This window comes from Acipenser ruthenus, chromosome 11 (assembly GCF_902713425.1).
Source record: "Acipenser ruthenus chromosome 11, fAciRut3.2 maternal haplotype, whole genome shotgun sequence".
NCBI classification, from domain to species: domain Eukaryota; kingdom Metazoa; phylum Chordata; class Actinopteri; order Acipenseriformes; family Acipenseridae; genus Acipenser; species Acipenser ruthenus.
The window spans coordinates 21229607-21242235 of NC_081199.1; the positions used below are offsets into that span (position 1 = coordinate 21229607).

The following is a 12629-nucleotide window of genomic DNA, read 5'->3' on the forward strand; positions in this document are numbered from 1 at the left end:
AGTGGAGTAGGTACAGAGCTGGAGTGCAGGCACAGTGCTGCAGTGCAGTTACAGTACAGTCAGTCCAGTTCAGTACCTTGCGCGCCTGGTCATTGTCCTCCAGCGCGGCCACATCCCTCCCACAGGCCTGAGCGATCCTCTTCCCAGCCACCAGGTTCCCCACCACCACTGACGCAGGGCCCACTTCTGCAGAGACAAAATACACAAACGGACACAGACACACACACAGACAGACATACAGGATGAGAGCTGAAGGGAAACTAAAAGCCCAATTCAATTCACTTTTAGGTGGGAAAAAAGTGTCTGCATATTCAATGTTTTCACAGACATAAAATGGCAATAAAAACTCCTACTACAGAGAATCAGAAAAGTATTCAATCACCCTGCTGGGACATATGATGTCTGTTTCACCTCACTACTCAAACACCAGCTTACTGTCTTTTAGAATCCCTGGATAGATAATTGTCTGCTCCAGAAGAGTAGTCAAAAGGGTTTAATAAGCAAGCCTTCCCACAAGTGCTGTGGCACCAAAAATATAATATATTACAAAATAGCAAGAATAGAGGGAGCAATCTCATTGGCTAACAAGTGTTCCAGCCTGTGCAGATATGTCACCATTGCAGCACAGCTTGGAACTTTCAGAACCACTCTGCCTGATTCACCTGGCAAACGATTCACTTTGGGGGGGGGGGGGGGGGTAGGAGGGCAGACATTCTCCAAGTGTAATAACACACTCCAGGGTGTTCAAAGACCTGGGCTGTTTAACTCTGTGCCCAACAACATCCCTTTAGGCGTGCGGCTATTGGACCATATTTGACCATCTTGTCATGTGTTCTTGCTTTCTTAACTATATTAACTCCTATATATAGGTACCGTGCTCTCTATTTATGGAAGTCGAAACATACCATGGACTTAGCATCGGTAACAATTTTTAAATCAAGATTAACCCTTTGCGGTCCTATGTCGGACTGTGACGGGGTACACCCCGCCCCTGTATTATTTGAATTTTTTGTAGGATTATTATTATTATTATTATTATTATTATTATTATTATTATTATTATTACAATATTTGGGACGGTGGGAAAGCCATGTTTTTACTGTTTGTTTTTAATTTAAAAACCTGTGAGAATGTGGCTGGAGCCTCAACAAGGTAATTGTTTTCTTGATAATTAATTAAGGCTCCAGCCACAGCTTAAAAGAACCCGCTCCAGGCTAATCGGGGCATTTTCCTTTGAGCCAGAGACGGGAGTACTATAGAGCGAGAGAATACACCCGAAGCAACTGCTACCGCTGTACCGCACGGTATTTGTTTGTTAGTTTATTTTGGCCATCTTGGATTTAATGACAATTTTGGACAGTATTCAAAAGTCTTCTTCTCATGAACAGTAAATAGTACAGCTGTGAAAACGTTTGTACATTGTGCGCTCATGTCCACGATTGATTCCACCTCAGGAAAAATGGATTGGTCACATGGTGTGGCAGCTATGTTGGATTTTGCGTAAAACGCTTAAACGACAACTCCTCATGAACCCTTAGGCCGATTGATGTGAATCTTGGGTATACGTTACAGTTGTGATGATAACGTTTCATCTATAATAACCAATGCGCTTAAATTTCGATGGCGTTTTGGTGCAGCCGATCAGAAGTTATACGCAGTTTTATAGCCAGTTGCGTATGTTGATGATGTCATGCAGCGTGGACTCCATGATTTTCACAGTATCAACTTCTCTTGAACAAGCGTAACAGATGACCATACTGAGATGTTTTATTCCAATTTTTGTTTCAATTGGATAAGCGGTTTCAGAGAAGAAGATGTTTGAATTTTGATGATTTTATATTTTTATGGTAATTTTATGTCATTAATCAATGTGGTTGCCAAACCACATAACCAATCAGCTTCATATTAACAACAGTTAATCATGGACTATCCCTCAACATGTATAGCAATTTTCAGAACTCTGCAGTAAGCGGTTTCCGACACATAGGCGTTTTAATAAATTCCGCAAAATCCAATATGGCTGCCGAACCATGTGACTTGCGCAAATTTGCTGAATATCACCGACTATCATCCATAGGCATCTACCAGTGTACCGAATTTCGTGAGTTTTTGAGCATGTTTTGGCAGAAAAAAAATGATAATAATAATCCTAACAAAAACAATAGGCTTCCCCAGCCTACGGCTTGGAAGCCTAATAATAATAATAATAATCCTACAAAACATTCAAATAATACAGGGGCGGAGTGTACCCCATCACACATCATCAAAAAGACACAAAAAACTGGTCTCTAGTCGTTTTTTCTCTGGAAAAAGCCGAGAAAACCATTCAATGGCCGAGTGAGACCGATAGGAGCCGAGAGAAGCCGAAAGAAAAAAATAAAAAAAGGGGGGGGGGGGGGGTGGATCTCATGAATACTGATAGACCCGACACCACATAGATAACACGGACATACACAAACAAGATAGCTACTTCCACATCCAGCGCTCAAAGAATATCACAGACATTTGCAGAGCTTTTTGAGATGTTATAGTAATAAAATAACAACTTGGATCGCATTATTGAGGAGTTTGGTGATAAAACTAGTGATCAAGAGATGATTTATCGGTATGTACTATTATTACGAGTTATTTGAAAAATATAGGGAACGAGGGGTGGGGCGTTGCTGGAGATGCAGTACTGAGTGTCCTGTTGATATGCAGTGCCTTTTAAACCTGTTTTACTGTGAAAAAAAATACTTTTAAACAGCGCGTCTAAAATAAACTGCGTGCGTGAAAATAAATCGGACCTGACGCGCCTGACACGCGCTGAATAAATGGACCGCAAAGGGTTAAAAATCTATTTGTTTAACAAGGCATTTCAGATTTTTTATTTTATTTATTGTATGTACAGCACTTTGAGGTGCTTCAAGAAAGGTGTTTTATAAATCCCTATTGTATTGTACTGTCTTGAGTAAAGTCACTATGAAGTCTGCCGATGACCTGTGCTCTCGTACCGGGCTGTTTCTGCCGGGGCTTGGGCAGGTTTGTGACGCAGGTGTGGGGGCACATGAGCACGTTGCAGGGGTGCAGCGCCCCCTCCAGGAAGCGCTGCTTGGTCTCCGAGATGTGGATCCCCCCCAGCGGGGCTTTGGGCAGTGTGTTGGCAGGAACCAGGGCCAGGCAGTATACCCCCACCTGGTGTATACTGTCGATGGCCTGAAATAGAGAGAAACAGGGCACAGGTCAGAACACAGTGATCACAGCACACACACAGACAAACAGGGTACAACTCAGAACAAACATTACATCCCTGCATGGTGGACACTATCGATAGCCTGAAACACAGGGACATGACAGACAGAAAGACAATGTGCAGCCCCTGAAACACAATGAACGCGCACACAGACAGACACGGTATAACAGGACAAAACTGCTACAAAACTAACAGCGAGTTCCTTCTCCGGCCTCGTGTTCAGGATAGCTGTACCTGCAAGATTCGGCTCATCCACTGGAAGCTGTCCTCCTCCGAGGCGTCAGGACGCTGCTCTGCAACCACCACAACCCTCTCATCATGGAGCACCATCAGCGAGAACACTGCGATCCTGAGAGAGAGAGACACAGTGAATAAGAACAGTGTAATCCATAGAGAGAGAGAGAGAGAGACAGACTGTGAACAAGAGTACTGCGATCCTGAGAGAGTGAACAAGAACACTGCGATCCTGAGAGAGAAAGAGAGTGAACAACAAGAATTAACAATACAAAATGGAACAATTTGGAAAAAACATTTTGAAACCCTTTATAAAGATATACAACAAAAAGATCTAACAAATAAACAAAATTTAACTAGAGAAAAACTGAAATTACTAGAACAATCAATTAAAGATAACCAAAATACAATTGATGCTCCAATCACCCTACAAGAGTTAACTGAGAAGCTCCAGGCACTTAAACCCAGAAAAGCCTGCGGCCCTGACAGCATCAGTACTGAGGTGCTCAAACACAGCAGCTCTAAGTTACAAGAGGTAATGCTTAAATTATTCAACATGGTACTAAGTACTGGTTACTTCCCTGACATCTGGAACCAAGGGCTTATATCCCCAATTCACAAGAGTGGAGACAAATTCGACCCCAATAACTACCGAGGCATCTGTGTGAGCAGTAATCTGGGGAAGGTATTCTGTAGTATAATCAATGCCTGCATAATAGCCTTCCTTACCGAACACAGTGTCTTGAGTAAGAGTCAAATTGGCTTCCTACCAAATCACTGCACCTCTGATCATATTTACACCCTAATAGATAAACATGTACCCAAAAAAGTAAAGTCAAAATCTTTGACTTTAAAAAAGCATTTGATTCCATTTGGCATGAGGGTTTATATTATAGAATTCTTCAAAGTGGTGTAGTGGGTAAAGTCTATGATATAATAAAATCAATGTACACAGAAAACAAGTGCACAGTTAAAATTGGCAACAAAAGAACAGAATTCTTCACTCAGGGGCGTGGGGTGATACAGGGCTACAGTCTGAGTCCAACACTGTTCAATATTTACATCAGTTAGCAATGATGCTGGAACAGTCTGCAGCCCCTGGCCTCACTCTGCATGACAAAGAAGTCAAATTCTTGCTCTATGCAGATGATCTTGTCCTGCTGTCGCCCACAGAGCAAGGGCTGCAGCAGAGCCTGGCACTGCTGGAGCAGTACTGTCAGTCCTGGGCCTTGGCAGTAAACCTTAAAAAGACCAATATAATGATTTTTCAAAAAAAGGCCAGATCTCAGGGAAACAGATACAACTTCACACTTAAATATTAAGAAAAGAGCACTCAAATTTTGGATGCATCTAAAGAAAAGTTAGCCAGACTCACTCCAATATAAGGCCCTCCAAACCCAAGAGCTCAGCCCTGAAAAGAGTCCCCTAAGTCTGCTGGCCTTGAAGCTCACTGCACTGACCCCCACTAATGCTAACACAAACCAGCTTCAGGTCAACACTGCTTACCAGCCCCCAATCAGAGTAAACCAAATTATAAAACAAACCAAAAACTCCTATCTGAAACATTGGGACATAGAAACAAAATCCCAAAATAAACTTGATTGTTATCGGGCCCTAAAAAGAAACTATGCCCTAGCAGAGTATCTCTCCACTGTCAGAGATACAAAGCAGAGACAGATCCTGACCAAGTACAGGCTCAGTGACCACAACCTGTCCATTGAAAAAGGCCGACACAGGCAGACCTGGCTGCCCAGAGAGAACAGGCTCTGTGGTCACTGTGAGACAGGACAGGTCGAGACAGAGATGCACTTTCTCCTACACTGTGAGAAATACTCCCAAACAAGGTAAGGATTCTTTAATAAAATAGTAAATGCCCATCCACTTTTTCCAAACATGGCAGACCCAGAAAAACTGTCTGTACTCCTAGGGGAGGGACATACAGCCCCCTTGACTGCCCAATACGTAGCCGTCTGCCACAACCAAAGGGACACGCAGTGACACTCCTCTGCATGAGGAGGAGAGATGCATTACTTGTAGCCACTGTATTATTTATTTTAATTATTTTCTTTGATTATTATTTATTTATTTAATCATTAACAGTATTATTTTCACTTTTTTTTTTACTGTACTTTATAAATCAGTTTGTTTATATATATATACATATATATATATATATATAAATATACATATATATATATATGTATTTATGATGCATTGTATATATACATGTATGTATTGTATTGTATAATTGCTTTGGCAACACCTGCTATTGTAAATCATGCCAATAAAGCACAATTCAATTGAATTGACTGTGAACAACAGTACTGCGATCCTGAGAGAGAGTGAACAAGAACACTGCGATCCTGAGAGAAAGAAAGAGAGAGAGAGAGAGAGAGAGAGAGAGAGAGAGAGAGAGAGACTGTGAACAAGAGTACTGCGATCCTGAGAGAGAGTGAACAAGAACACTGCGATCCTGAGAGAAAGAAAGAGAGAGAGAGAGAGAGAGAGAGAGAGAGAGACTGTGAACAAGAGTACTGCGATCCTGAGAGAAAGAGAGTGAACAAGAACAGTGCGATCCTGAGAGAAAGAAAGAGAGAGAGAGAGAGAGAGAGAGAGAGAGAGAGAGACTGTGAACAAGAGTACTGCGATCCTGAGAGAGAGTGAACAAGAACACTGCGATCCTGAGAGAAAGAAAGAGAGAGAGAGAGAGAGACTGTGAACAAGAGTACTGCGATCCTGAGAGAGAGTGAACAAGAACACTGCGATCCTGAGAGAAAGAAAGAGAGAGAGAGAGAGAGAGAGAGAGAGAGACTGTGAACAAGAGTACTGCGATCCTGAGAGAGAGTGAACAAGAACACTGCGATCCTGAGAGAAAGAAAGAGAGAGAGAGAGAGAGAGAGAGAGAGAGACTGTGAACAAGAGTACTGCGATCCTGAGAGAGAGTGAACAAGAACACTGCGATCCTGAGAGAAAGAAAGAGAGAGAGAGAGAGAGAGAGAGAGAGAGAGAGAGAGAGACTGTGAACAAGAGTACTGCGATCCTGAGAGAAAGAGAGTGAACAAGACAGTGCGATCCTGAGAGAGAGTGTGAACAACAGCCCTGTGATCCTGAGAGACTGAGTGTGAACAGCACTGCGATTCTGAAAGAGAAAGAGACAGAGTGTGAACAGCAGCACTGCGATTCTGAAAGAGAAAGAGACAGAGTGTGAACAAGAAAACTGCAATCCTGAGAGAGAAAGAGAGACTGTGAACAAGAGTACTGCGATCCTGAGAGAGAGAGACAGAGTGAACAAGAAAACTGATGACCAGGTTGGATTAATAAAACCGTTGCTCACCTTCCTCTGTAAACAAATTTCATTGGCTCCACTGCCAGCGCTGTGGCGACGATGTCATCAGCGTTGTGTCTCCTCCCACTAACCACCATCAAACCATCCATCTTCCCCACCACAAAAACCAGCTTATCCTTCAGAGAGAGAAAGAGAGAGAAAGAAAGAGTGAGAAAGAGTGAGAGAAAGAAAGGGAGGGAGAGAAAGAGAAGGGGAGGGAGAGAGGGACAGAGAAGGAGGGAGAAAGAAAGGGAGAGACAAAAAGAAAGGGGAGTAAAGAAGGAGCGGGGAGAAAGAGTGGGAGGGAGACAGATTTTAAGACAGGAGTATCTCTGTCATGCCAACAAAGCTTATTTGAATTGAACTGAAAAATAATTTGTCAATACATTTGTCCAAGAATTTTCTTTTAATTTATTTTCTTTCAGTATGTAGCAGGGAAGGAGTGGGTTTTTGTGTATAGATGTAAATAGTATTGTGTAAATGTGTGTAATTGTTGTGGTTAATTTAATGCAGTACCTGACGTTCCTGGGAGAAACCTGCCTGCTGTGTGTGATTGCCAGCTGTAGATAATCAGCAGGTAGGTGTGTTCCAGCACGGCGTCAGGTATAAAGAGGTCCTGTTCGGGGCTGCTGCAAAGCCACGGACAACAGGCTGAAGATCGTCCACGCTACCCGAGCATAGAGACCGAAATATGTTGCTGAAATCCTCCAATCGCCGTGATGGTGAACCGGGATCGGAGCCAAAAGAAGCTGCCAAAACCACCGACGGCTAGAGTCTGGGTTTGTGTTGATATATAAAGATTAGTTCGGGGATTGTAGATCCCCATAAAGTATAGCAAGGTGAGCAAGCGGGACCTCCATGCATTAGGGAGTAGCGCACGCCGTTTTTACGGCACCTTTTATTTTATAGTTTTTTGTATTGTGTTTTATTTTGTTTTTTTGTACGCTGGCCGTATGTACTCATTGAGCTATCATGGTTGGTAGTGTCACGTGAGCTGTTCACACTGTGTGTGTGTCTGTGTAAATAAATCCTGCGCGCCTGCGGGGCGTGTCAACTTCAACCTCTGTCTTGATCTCCTGCCTGTCACTCAGCAGCGAATGCACGCACCCACGAGCAGAACCCTTTTACAGAGTATTACTACATTGTTTTGCTAAGAGAACAGAAATAGCAAGATGTAACTAAGGCCCACGTACAGTAGAAGCTCTTGCATTAAAAACACATTTAAACTTGGGGTACGTTTTATTAATGTCCCTTGACTCTGTGGTCACTCTGGTCACTCACTCACCGGTCCCACGAAGCCTAGCAGGCCAGTCCTGGTGAAGTGCCGGTCAGCGAGGGGAACCCCTGCGGCGGTCAGAGGAATGGTCTGGGGAGAAAATAAAAAGCAGGTCACCCAAAAGCACAGCAGATTCACAATGCAAGGAGGCTGGGGGGCAAATCTGTGAACTGCAGCACCTGCTCAATGGGTTTTTTATTATCCTCTTCAATCTGCGAACTGAAGTGCTTAACTGCGCAGTGCTAGAATGTCCGGGGCTGATTTCACTACTCTTGGACAACTAAGGCAACATTAAACAAGATTAGTGCTAATTAAGCACAATTGCTATTTATTTATTTATTTATTTATTTATTTATTTAACACATTTATAGTGTCAAATTCCCAGTTTCGAGTGTCAAATTCCGTTCCCTCCCTCATTGCTGAAACTTCCCACAATCCCATGACCAAGCCAATCCTTACAGGGTGGGAATAAGATTCCCATTGCATAGCAGTTTGATCCCTTTCTGGTTTTAAGGGAGTTTAATAAGACTCACCCGAGCCTGTTACCAATACACTGTGACTAAATCAAGCTCGTAGTAAAACCTAGTAACGTAGTAAAAATGGGTGAAACTACTATGGAATCGGAGTCTTATTTCCATCCCTGCATTTCCCCCCGCCCCGGGGTTTCTGCTCTCACCTCGAAGACGTTCTTGGTGATGCCCGGCAGCCCATAGTAGGCGATGCCGGTGGTGTTGGAGCCGACACAGATCTCTCCCACCTCGTCCGTCTTGCACAGGTATGGGGTGCCCTCCACCCTCACCACGCACACAAGAGCTAGGGGGCAACGAGGCACAGGGGGGCAGTGAGAAACCACTCCCCTAATGGAGCACAGGGGGACAGTGAGAAACCACCCCCCTAACGGAGCACTGGCAACACTTTTGTTATTCAAGCAAGGAGCCCAAAAACAAACAAACATCTGGACGCCTCACAACAAACAACAGGGATGGAAATAATACTCTCATTGCACAGCAGTTTGATCCATTTCTGGTTTTACTATGTCTAATAAGACACATCCAAGCTTGTTACCTGCACACTGTGGCTAATCAAGCTCGTAGCAAAATTTGTTATGGGTGAATCTGCTATGCAAGGAGTCTTATTTCCACCTGTGTAACAGCCTTCAAATACAACAAAGGATTCCTGTGCATTATTATACATAATGCTATATGTACTGCAAAAAACAACCTGTGATGGCTATCAATTATAGGATTAAAAGAAGACATATGTGTTTATCATTAGAGTCATTCTCCTCACAAAACAAAAACAAATGGTAGTGCTTTAATCTTGCAACTAGACTTGGGGTCAATTACAACTGTAATTGTGCAATTCATAATTAAATTACAATATATAATTGATCGATTACAGTTGAAATACGCATGTATTTGTCGTATGATCATTAGTCTTGTATTTTCAAATGTTTTTAGTGATCCCATTTATTTGAAAATAATAAAAGTTCTAGTAGGTTTCTGTATTTGTACCTGTGATTATTGCTGGGTTGTTCAGAATAAATAGCGTAAACATGTTAAATGTGTCTAGTTGTTTCTGTTACTTTTTAGTGTAATTGTAATTATAATTGTAATTACTGCAGCAAACAATTCTCCTGTAATTGTAATTCAGCCCTGGTCTGCTAGCAATTATCAAGGATAACACCTGCTACTGTGTAGCTAGCTCTGTGAAGCTCCTTACACGGCCAGGTACACTAATCCATGAATGCATGATTAATTGAATCAAGATTAAGCACTCGTGAGATGTCATCTTACACTCGTGAGATGTCATTTACATCTTAATTGAAGACTGAAGTAAATCCATCTGGCCTTATATAGCTTCATAATGAGCTGTACCCAATCAATAGAGTACAGCTACAGCAGTGTTCCAGTAGTGTTGTCCGATGTGTTATTCTACAACAGCACTCCTCGCTTGTGGCTCCAGGACCCTGATCCAGCCAATTCAGCTCACTGTACAATTAAAAACAGTCCAGAGCCCTCCTGCTAGCATGTCTTTTTAATTAAATCCACTGTAGGTGTTTAAACAGTCTGTTTGGAATAAGGTCCTGGTTTGGAATGCACTGAAAGAGAATACTGTCTCGTGATACACATCATGTCGTTTCAGTAAGGACAATCATACGTCTCAGGATACACATCTTATCGTGACAGGTGTCGTATCGTTAGATTAGTGTTGCGCGAAGATTGGCTCACTGACCCCCTGGCATGACCTGGCCCACGTCCTGCACCGTCAGCACGGAGAGCTTCTCCTCGCTGTCCACGCGGATCACGCTGTGACTCAGTCCGGTCATTGAGAGCACTGCCTTTCCAGGGGGGGGCACGCCCATCTCCGGGGGTCTGCATGAAACAGGGAGTCAATGTTACAAAACTAGCAACCAGCAACTGAAGCACATCTTTACTTTATTTTTCTTTCACAGAAACGCAAACGCTGTGGAATAAAGATAAATCTGACCCTTAACTAGTGCTGCACAAACCGATTATTCAGGTCAGCTCTCCACAGAAGTCAGGTGCTGACAATCAGGTGGTGTTGATTAGACTAACCTGTAGAGAGCTTGATCTGAATAAATCGGTTTGCGCAGCACGACCCTTAACATAAAAAAAGAAAGAATTACATAACCATGTGGACGAAAATACGATGAGAAATGGTTTAGAAATTATATTTATTTGCATATCCAGAATTTTGTTTTTGTTGTCATAAATGATGTATCTTGGAAAGCTGCCCAAGTACAGTAATAAACTGCTCAGGTGCACCTTTCCTGTCCTGGTCCTTTAGACCAGTGGTTCCCAACCCTGGTTCTTGGGACCCCCTGTGTCTGCTGGTTTTCATTCCAACTGAGCTCTCAATTACTTAACCAGACCCTTAATTGAACTGATAATTTGCTTAATTAGACCTTTTTATTTGTTTTCACCTCTTAAACAGTTGCAGATTTCAAGTTAGCTATAACTGGGTATACATAACTTGAACTCTGCAACTGCTTATGAGCTGAAAACAATTAAAAAGGTCTAATTAAGCAAATTATCAGTTCAATTAAGGGTCTGGTTAAGTAATTGAGGGCTCAGTTGGAATGAAAACCAGCAGACACAGGGGGTCCCAAGAACCAGGGTTGGGAACCATGGCTCTAGACTGAATAGAGCCCCACTCCCTGTGGAACTACAATGTGTCTCTGCTGGCCTGCATCTCCAGTGTGGCCCTGGTAACGTTGGAGCCTGCAGTGCGGCACCGTACCGGCGGATGGCCACAGTGAGGGCCTCCGAGGAGCTGGCGCAGGGGCAGATGACCTCGGGGCGCAGCCCGCGCGCCTGGAACACGTTCAGGAAGGCGTCACAAGATGAGATCGACCCTGCGGACAAGAGGGCACAAGACAGGGAGGAGTTAGACATGAGTCACGAAACAAGTTCTTTTATTTTCTTCTGAAAGGACAAAAACTCCTGCTTGTTTAACCCTTTCATGTAGTTCTTTTTCAATATGAATTTGGGGTATAAAAGACCCACAATGTATAGAGTTAAAAAAAAAATCGTGTGACTGATTGCCAAGAAGCAAGTCACTTTTAACCTGAAGGGACCCAGCCTTGGTCAGCATTCCATTAAAGGACTGTCGTCAATGTTCCATGCAATCATGCCTTACTGGTGCTGATAGCTAACTTTTCTAAATGAAGAAAAGTTTTAAAGTACATAGTGAGCTGCTGACCCCAATGCGTGTGGTTTTATATAGTAAGCATCTCAACATTGCAGTCTCTGAATGAGTGCGAGTGGAGACTCAGTCGGAGTGGCACTCACAGGGGTTGGCCCCATCGGCTACGATCAGCATGCGCAGGGAGCTGAGGTTGACGTCCCGCTGGTCTCTCTGCGACAGGAGGGACCAGTGCATGTCCCGTGACTTCACAACTGCCACTCGCGCTGCGGGAGAAACACAGTCAGCAAGGGGCACACTCTCACAGCTCACACTGTCATTTCGCAGTTTTTAAAAAATACATGTGTGCTAGAGCATGTGTGTCTTTCAAAACTGCACATTTGAGACCCTTATAAACATTTCCCATTGCACAGATAGGTATGGTAAAGCATATTAAAAAAAACATGGCAAACTGTGGCAAACTGTGGTAAATGCATAGTATAACCATGGGACAAGGATGGTAAAACTGCAAAATGACTGTGGTGAACTTTTCTAAGGTAAGTAGTGCCTGCTTGGTGATGCCGAGGTGAGGAGGGCTAAATGTGATCTCCTGTGAGGAGGCTTACCTTTGTAGGAGTGCACTTTCTGTATCCAGGACAAGGGATTGACCTTCATCAGGGAGTAGGGGATACTGATCACATGCATCCTGTTCATAACACTCTGTCATAGCGAGAGAACGACAAGAGACTGAGACACCTTGTACTATCAACCAGTGCTGCACAGGCTGATTATTCAGATTGAGCTCTCTAATGAACTTAGGTGAATCCCCCATTTATTGAATAAAGACCCTAAAAACTAAAATGAAATTTGAGAATTTATTTAAAAATAGAAATATGCAAGCCAGATTTTGAAAA

At 43.1% G+C, this 12629-nt stretch overlaps 1 protein-coding gene across 6 annotated transcripts in view; it reads right to left on the reverse strand.

Moving 5' to 3' along the window:
• LOC117426838 (disco-interacting protein 2 homolog A-like) overlaps window positions 1–12629 on the reverse strand; it is a 167836-nt gene that overhangs the window by 38507 nt on the left and 116700 nt on the right. For 5 of the 6 annotated variants that reach the window (XR_009330534.1, XM_059033438.1, XM_059033437.1 and 2 more), the window contains 10 exons: window positions 12342–12435; window positions 11883–12002; window positions 11332–11446; window positions 10303–10442; window positions 8744–8880; window positions 8077–8157; window positions 6801–6928; window positions 3467–3581; window positions 2994–3195; window positions 77–186 (listed from right to left, as the gene is read on the reverse strand). Coding sequence is in view for 5 of the 6 variants with exons in the window: in XM_059033438.1 (XP_058889421.1) it covers window positions 77–186; window positions 2994–3195; window positions 3467–3581; window positions 6801–6928; window positions 8077–8157; window positions 8744–8880; window positions 10303–10442; window positions 11332–11446; window positions 11883–12002; window positions 12342–12435 (1242 nt within the window). In the remaining variant the exon portion in view is untranslated. Of the gene's footprint in view, window positions 1–76; window positions 187–2993; window positions 3196–3466; window positions 3582–6796; window positions 6929–8076; window positions 8158–8743; window positions 8881–10302; window positions 10443–11331; window positions 11447–11882; window positions 12003–12341; window positions 12436–12629 lie in introns of those variants that run through there. The other variant, XM_059033439.1, reaches the window with a different exon arrangement.